The sequence below is a fragment of the Otolemur garnettii genome, unplaced genomic scaffold, assembly GCF_000181295.1.
Source record: "Otolemur garnettii isolate 467f Iridium unplaced genomic scaffold, OtoGar3 scaffold00078, whole genome shotgun sequence".
NCBI classification, from domain to species: Eukaryota; Metazoa; Chordata; class Mammalia; order Primates; family Galagidae; genus Otolemur; species Otolemur garnettii.
The window spans coordinates 7,905,006-7,914,065 of NW_003852473.1; the positions used below are offsets into that span (position 1 = coordinate 7,905,006).

Sequence of the window (9,060 nt, forward strand, 5' to 3'; positions counted from 1 at the left end):
TTGTGGCGGGAGCCTGTAGTCCCAGCTACTTGGGAGGCTGAGGCAAGAGAATCGCCTAAGCCCAAAAGCTGGAGGTTGCTGTGCCGCAGCACTCTACGGCACTCTACCCAGGGCAACAAAGTGAGACACTGTCTCAAAAAAAAAAAAGAACATGTACAAATGGCCTATACCCGTGTGAAAAGACCTCAGCATTATGAGTCACTAGGAAAATGCAAACTAAAGCCACAATGAGATACCACTATACACCTACTGCAGTAGCTAAATATTTGAATACATATATACATACAGTCTGTCATACCAAGTTCTAGTGAGGGCACAAAGCAATGGTAACTTCCTGGCATTACTGGTGGGAATGCAGAATAGTGTAACAATGTTGGAAAGAGGATTAGTAGTTTCTTGCAAAGTTAAACATATGCTTAGCATATCACCCAATATTCTCACTCCCAGCAGAAATGAAAGACTTGTACATAAATGTTTACAGCACCTTTGTTCATATGACCACTAGGAGAAACAACCTTACTGTTCATGAATTGATTAATGAATAAGCAAACTATGGAAAATGCCAATAATTAAAAAGGAACAATAAAAGGAGGAAACGATTGGTATGTGGATGAATATCAAAAGCATTATCTTAATTGAAAGAAGCTTTCCCCATAGTCTAGGCACTATGATTCCATTTATGTGATATTCTGGAAAAGGTAAAACAATAAAGTCAAAAAATAGATCAATAGTTGCCAGGATATAGGCATGAGGGAAGAAAACTAACTAAAAAGGAAAATGAGGAAACTTTTTAGTATATTTAGAAATTTCTCTGTCTCTATTGTGATGGCTATATAGTTGTCAAAACTACCCTTTGGAAATAGAATAATCCTCTCCTAAATAAATCCTTAATCAAGGAAGAATTAAGATCTGTAATTAGAAACTATTTTCTTTTTAGAAAAAAACCATAATGAGAATGAAATACATGGGTGGTGCCTGTAGCTCAGTGAGTAGGGTGCCCCACCCCCATATACCAGAGGTGGCAGGTTCAAACCCAGCCCCGGCCAAAAACTGCAAAAAAAAAAAAAAAAGAATGAAATACATGAAATACATTATATTATTCTTATGGCCAAAGCTAAAATCAGTAAAATAAATATTTAAAACTCTGGGTGCTTTCTTTAGAAAGAAAATATAAATTTTCTATATGCTAAGAATAAGAGAAATAATAAACTCTAAAGAAGACAAAAATTGGTACATTTCTGTAAAAGTAGAAATTAATCGATTCAAAACAACAGAATGGTAAATCTAAGATTCAGACAGACAAAAAATATAAAACCTCTGGCAACTCAATAGTAGTACAATATTTTGTAAAAATCATAGTATAATTAAAAAACTTATTTTTATGTTTGTTCATTTCTTTTCCTGGCTTTATGTGTGTATGTGTACATATATGCATATACACAGGGTGCCAAAAATGTATATACATTTTAAGAAAGGAAAAACTTGTTTTAAATGTGTAATACTCAAGTCACACTTGACTTCTGCAATTACAAGAGGTGCTCACATGATTTGTATTCATCTGTTGTTATCAGCATACATATTACAACTTTAGTACAGTTTCTCCTTTCTTAAAACGTGTATACATTTTTGTTTGCTTCTATATATTATGATGTATAATTTTAAAAATTAAGAAGTAACAAGATATTAGTAAAACTCATACTTTTAAAAAAGCAAAAATTAAAATATTCCTGGGAGACATAAAATATTTGATTATAGAAGAGAAATACCATGATAATAGTATAAAAATGTCTATTCCTCCAAAAATTTAATCGAATGCCCTTAGTTTAACACCAATAAAAACCACCAAGTGAGGTTTCTAAAGCTTAAAGAAGTAAAGATTATGAAGTTTATCAGGGAAAACAAATATTCCACATTAGTAACAAAGTAAAAATTTCTTTCTAGAAATTAAAATGTATTATAAAGTAACATTAAACCATTTTCTGTCACTGAATTAAACAGATCAAAAGTATGGGATACAAAGTTCAGCCACTGACCCAAGTATGCATATAAACTGTGTGTGTAATAAAGGTGGCATCACAAATCACTGAGACAGAATGGATTATTTGACAAGTAAATTGGAAAACTTGGAATAATTACTTGAAATAGACATATTCTGGCCTCACCTCATTATAAATTTATAAAATATTCATAAATACACATCAAATTATGTGAACTTTAATACAAGCAATACATTTTGAAGAATCCACAAATCGAAATCATAAAAAGCACATGATATATCACAGGCAACAAACTGATTTTTAAAAAAGAAACTTTACTGTAATGTTTATTATCTTACATGATTCCCATTCTCTGAGACTGGGTAATGAATGGAGGGAGCAATCATTGCTTGTTACTAACTCCACTCTTCTGACCAAAATTCAATGACTTGTAGCTATTCTAACATGGTGACATAATGAATCAGACTTATTTTCTCCGTGATGAAATCAGGCCAATCAGCAGAGCTCTCTCTTTCTGATTACGGTTGTAGTTGTTTACTATAGCTCCAATGCGATTATTCGCGTTGGTCACAGACTGCCTCCCACAGCTGCACAAATGTCATCATTCTGTCTGTATGCTGCACACATCATAAAGCATATCCTTAAAAGGGGTGTGCCATTTTAGAAAACATCAATAAATTAATGAAAGTACAAGAACTAGGCTTTAGAACTATCACTAGCATTTCCACCAAATAATATCTAAAAGGGGTATATCATTAACTACACAGTGAATACCATAACCATTCTAATAATCAAAAGTAAAAGACTGCCAAATATAATATTCCTCCTAAATTTCTCAAAATTCTTTTATAATTATGCCTTTAGGGTCTGGGTCTTCTCCAAGTCCTTCTCATGAAGCTGTGACTCCTGTGGTTCAGGGGAGGGTGGTGTTGAGGTTAAATGAACCCAGTTCAGTTCAGCAATGGTGATTTCCAAACTCATGTCCTCTTCTTGTCTTTCTTCAACACCATAAAGAGGACTTGTAATTACAAGCTGTTTTTTAAAAAATTCTATCCTTTTTAAAAATCACATTGAAATCATCTCATAGTATCTGTGTCCCTAAACCCTGAATCTTCTCCACCTTCATCCAAAGCCATGCCCACACCTCCTGCTCTGCCTTTTCCCTCTCTTTTGTTAAACCCTCTTCTCATGACTCTTGCCCACTGTACTTCATCCTTCTCTCCAACCTACTTTTGTCAAAAGAACTTACCTGTTAGAACGAGATTCTTAAAGAATAGCTCAGCAAAGCCAGCACACTACATGATAGACAGAGCCAGAAGCATCCATGCAGTGAGGATCCTCTCACCACGTATGCAGGTGCTGACTAAATATGCACAAGAATTCTACAGAAATAGAGCAGAACTGGCTGTGATGTAGAAGAAAAGTGTTGGGTCACAATCAGAAAACCCAGTCCCTAGACAGAAGAGCTCTGCTCTTTGCCTTTATAAAATTGTTTTTATGGGAATAAAGTACATAAATATGCTTTATAAGCACACTCTTCTTCTGAAGTAGTAACAATTATTAGTGGTGGCTATTAGTAGTATTCTCTTGATAACAAGCAAACCCATGTAATACTTTTGAAATTTCCAACATTTTAATCTTAACTCACCAAAGCAAACACCCTGGGCTCTCCGGATATTAATGTATTCATTTGCACAAATCATTAGTCATAGAGTGCAGTAAAATTTCATTAACTCAGACCCCTTTAATTCAGAAGTCATCATAGGAGAGGCAATATGGTATAATATTAAACTCTGTAACTAGAGATAAGAAACAAAAAACTTGAGACAGCTCTTTGACTACATTTTTATGATTTTTCCCTCAGCCTCTGGTTTCTGTTCATTTATGTTTAAATCACTTAACTGATACAATCAATCCATCTCATCATCATAGAACTGTGATTCTTCATAGACCAGATAGGATTTTTCCACCTTATCCCTTCCATATGCAATGTTTCTGGGAATGGAATTATTTTTTTGTCTGCATGTTTTTTAACTTGGAGTTCATGAATGGCCTTGAGGGGTTCACATGAGTTCCCTAAGTTAGGGTAAATATGATTATGTACATTTTTCAGGACAGAGGTTCATAGCTTTCATTTGATTCTCTAAAAGCTCTGTGAACCACTTTTTTAAAAATTTAAGAGCCACTTGTGTGTACACTGAGTTTTTCAAGGGGTGGGTAAAAAAAAAAACCAAGAATGACTTACTTCAGTAATAAACTAATTCCAAATAATTTTCATCAACTTGTAAAAACAAGCTCACAAAATGTTGCTTAATAATGCTGTATTGATTCTGTAACATGTTATATCCCACATTGATCAATATAGCAGAAACTACATTTCAAACTTTTGCTGACGGCTAGTCCCCACTCCCAGAAGTGGCATGAGTGTGTCTGTCCTGTTCTCCTCCTTCCTTCAAACACCTTGAGAAGCAGGACCTAGCCTGGCGGGCTCTCAGTGAAGCCAGGAAGGAAAACGTGCTACCAGTTTACCCCTGAGAGAAGAAGGCCCCTGGGTGACAATCTTCCCATCTGGATTTGGACTGAGAATCCTGAAACCTATGAGATGATAGAAGAGTCAGTCCGTAAGGACAAATAATCTTATCCGCAACTCAGATGGAGAAAACAGAGGCCCAAAGTGAAGAAGGACCTTAACAAAAATGCCAAGCCGACGGTCAAGGCTTTTTCTGTGCCGCTACATCGTCCAGCTGGAAGACACAAAATCTAATTACGGAATTCAAATGAGCATGTCACCCAGATTCCAGTTCCTTCCTTTTAACTTAATCCAACTAGTAATGGCCTCCTCCTTCCTTAAGAGCATACCATAAATAACCTGTGGTTTTTGCCTGATTTGTTAACATTAGCACATACAAGAGCACCACATCTTACCTATAATATAAATTGAATTCTAATTATTTGCCATCATCATATCTATAAAAATACCCCGTCCTATAGCTAAAATTATGTTTACAAGGCAAACTTAGTTTTTCAAAAATGTTTATTTATCTGTATCAACTGACAATTACAGGGAAAAAAGGGCTTCCTTTATTAGCATCTTTTAAAACAGATAGTATATAAAACTGAATGCATGTGATTTCATTCCTATAAACTTCTGGTGATTGTCTTTTAAAAACCTAACAACATTTGCATTTCTTTTATCTTTTTACAGGAGCATCCTTTTAAATCCAGCCTATTTCCGAAATCATCTTCGTCAAGCGGCAGTGTTTAGATGTCTGGAGAGATATTCAGAAGCTGCCCGGTACGTTTGTTATAACTTTTGTGAAGATTTATTTCATGTTAAATTAATTTTATTCTCAGATTCTGGTAATAGCATGATAGAACTTTCTATTTCTCTCATAGAATATGAGTCTATCCAAATTATTGTCTATAAACGTCAAACTAACAATTATTGACTATCTTTTTCTTTAATTAAAGCTATTCCATGTTCATAGCTCTTATAAAATTCAAACTTCCTGCCATGAGGTCACTGATAATGATGAGAAGATTGGATGCATTTCTTCTTCACAGGATGATAGAAATGCATTTGACCTCTTGCTCTTGGAAATATTCCTGGTTTGAGTTGCAGTGGCACAATTCTGTGACTATCTTTCTCAAGCTCTGGAGATGAAATCCACTCACATGATAAGGCTCCCAGAAACCCATTTCTCAGTTATAGAACAGTATGGGTTGTTAAAAGGATTTCAAGTATTTTTTTCCTGGACCCCATGTGTTTTTAAAAACCTAATGAAGCAGTCCCTAATATCCCCATCCCCAGAACCTAGACTCACAGCCAAGAATTTTGCAACAGTTTCAACACTACACTCAGAACTGCTTCTCACCTGTGACAAGGAATTTGCTCCCTAGGTCAAGCTCATCTTCTTTCCTTTGATGTTCCCCCATGTCCCCATTCCCAAATGGTACCCACTGTTACATACTCACTTTACTACCCCAGGAATTTAGCCAGAATGTATGATTCTAGATTTCCTCCAAGCACAACTCCTCTGGGTAAATCTGCAGTAATAGAGGTGAAGTTCCTAAATTGCACAGCCCCCTTTGTGTAAACTGCACCAGATAAGGAGAAACATGAGGAAGCCACCACCAGTGAAGAATTAGCTATTTACTCCTATATACATGAACTAGACAAGGAATACTGAAACAAAAGTTACACACAAAAGTGTTTACAAAGCCCAAGAAGATGACACGTGTAGTAAGCCAATTATAAGATAAATGAGTCTTCTGTGAACTACAGTGAATAACTACATAATTTGTGTTTCAATGTGATAGTGAAAGAGGGCACTATTGAAAATCATGCCAAGGAAAAGGGAGGGGGGAATGGGTGGAGGGAGAGGGATTGGAGGGATCACTTCTGAGGTTTATCTTACAGGGGTACAAAGTGAATCTTTCTAAGAGTAGAATGTGAACGTTTTAAAACAATAACTGAGAAAATGACATGAAGGCTGTGTTGAGCAGTTTGATGGAAGTATTTCAGATTGCATGTGAAAACCCCACACTGTACCCCAGAAGTGCATTAATGTACATAGTTACCATTCAATTAAAAAAAAAGAAAGAAAGAAAATCATGCCAAGAAAACAGAGATGTGAACCAGCACTGTCACCAGCACACTGGCCATGTGGGAGGAGATCTCTTGACTTTCAAATGCTGACAGTTACTTCAGTAGCCCTAAACATTTCAAAGGCTTACCAGTCAAAGCTGAGCTTCCTCCCAGCAGCACAAGGACTCCTTCCCATGTCAAATTTTGTGCTAAATCATTTGGAGAAAAGCTTTAGCCTAAATCCACCAGTCCTCTGCCATTAGAAAAAGATATATTTTATAGTTCTCAAGTCACTAGCTTTAACAAATTCATAATCAGCAACAAAGCCAGTCTGCCCTCCCTTTTATTTGGTATGGTTATTATTTGCTATCTTGTACCATGTAATATTGTGAGAAATAGATTAAATAATAAAATAGGAAGTCTAAAATATTCTTACATTTACCCTTTTTAAAATAATGCACTAGCAGAGAGGGTGATACTGGGTTTCAGAGTTGTTTTACATTACATGTAACTTTCAGGATAAAAAAATTTGGTAAAATGCCAATAAATTGCACCAGTCACATATTGCTACTCCGTGACTATTCTCCTTCAGAGCTAATTCTTGGCTTCCTCTCTGGCACCTGGCCTCTCCAGCGTCTTTTTGTTTACTCCTGTTTTTCCATCTGGCTCTCTGCTACTCCTGCCTGTCTTCTCTGCACTTGTCTCTCTTCTGTTTTATGCCTCTCTCCTGTTTCTCCAAAATTTCTCCCTCCCTTCCAAGGATTTGGCAGACAAAGATCAGCATAATTTTCCATTGTGAGCATTCCCTGCTTCTGGTCTCTTAATAAGCCTTCTCCATGAATCTCATTGAGTCTATAAGTCCGTGGTCCTCCTCGGTGATAGCTGTTATTTTACATGATCTGTGATTACACCTGCTTTTGTTTTATTTTATTTTGATGCTCTGAGTTTGAGACTACTTGCGACATTCGAATTTTCTGGGAATCTGCCTTCTAGACGAGTATGCAATGAAAACCTCAGAAGAGAAGTGCCTTGGAAAACAGATTCCTTTGGAAATTAATGATAAGCTATGCCCAAGATAGTTGACAATTTTTGAATAAGAATTAGTATATCAGGTTAGGGCTGTAAGATATCACAGAATTGGAGGGTTTTTTTGTTTGTTTTTTGGTTTTTTGCCAAATAGTATGCTTCCATTAAGCCAAATCAAGTCATAATTCCTTAGGATGCCTTCGTCATAGACACCCTGGCTCACCACTGATGTGGTGGGAGAGGTTAATAGAGGTGGGAGTAGGAGGATGTCTTGAGAAAAAAACATCAAGGGAGTTGGAGAATAGTTTCTTCTTTTCTCTTTCTTTTTTCTTTCTTTCTTTATTTATTGGCTTATAAAACTTAATACTGCTGGAAATAAGGTATACATAAAACACAATCTTCCAAAAGAGAAGAGTGATACAAAATAAATTGAGGTGTTCAGAAATCTAATAACACAAAACAGTGGCATTGCTGCAGGTAGGTAATCATTTAGGAGGAGCCCTACATGGCAAGTAGGGAGATGCCGTGTCAGCTTATTTGCTGACCCTGATTTTACATGAGATTAGTATGTATCTTACAAGGTTGGAGAATATTCTGACAGACTCAAGACAAGTGATTCTGAAGAGATGATAGTAGTGTTGGGAGTTTAAGCTCTGATTCAATTAGAAGTGTAAAATCCATTCATACACCAGGCAAGATTCTGAAAATACAGCACAGACATTTGTTAGTTAAAATGAGTTCTCATTTCAGACTACAAACAGAATAAATGAAGCCTGTAGGTTATTTTTTATTTTTAAATTGGCCATATGCCTGAAAAGCTTTCTCTCTCCTTACCAGAAGAACGTCACCATTGCCAGAACGTGTCAGTGTGGTCTGGGGCTGGTCATATGCAACAGGCATCTGTACACTGGAAGATAAACAGGATAATTCCATCATTAAGTGACTTCCCTGCTCCCTTGAGATCATAAAGCCATGTAAACCCTAAGCATTATAAAAATGTCACATCTTGGTATATGATGTCTAAAACAGACATTAAAAAAAGACAGATTTAGTCATTTGCCATGACTTAGATCAAGTATCTGACTTTAGGACTATTGCTTATCCAATATTTAGATAAGTACTGTACGTATAGAGTTTATAATTTAAAAGAAAAGAGAAAAGATTAAAATATAGTAAAGCTTCAAGTTCATAACCATCTCTTTTGCTTAAGGATTTAAAATCTCAAGATAATTAATGTCTAATCTTACAGCAATAAATTAAGGTTGCAGTAACAACAAGTGGTTAAAGAAAAGTTAGGTGGCCTTAAGGATAGCTGGTCTTGGCTCGGCACCTGTGGCTCAAGCGGCTAAGGCACCAGCCATGTACACCCAAGGTGGCGGGTTCGAATCCAGCCCAGGCCCGCCAAACAACAATGACGGCTGCAACCAAAAAATAGCTGGGCATTGTGGC

The 9,060-nt window shown here is 36.2% G+C and overlaps 1 protein-coding gene across 1 annotated transcript in view; it reads left to right on the top strand.

Annotated features, from left to right (window-relative positions):
- SPATA16 (spermatogenesis associated 16) overlaps positions 1–9,060 on the top strand; it is a 247,266-nt gene that overhangs the window by 88,345 nt on the left and 149,861 nt on the right. Inside the window, exon 3 of the mRNA XM_003794288.1 lies at positions 5,203–5,292. Within this exon, the coding sequence (XP_003794336.1) occupies positions 5,203–5,292 (90 nt within the window). The remainder of the gene's footprint in view (positions 1–5,202; positions 5,293–9,060) is intronic.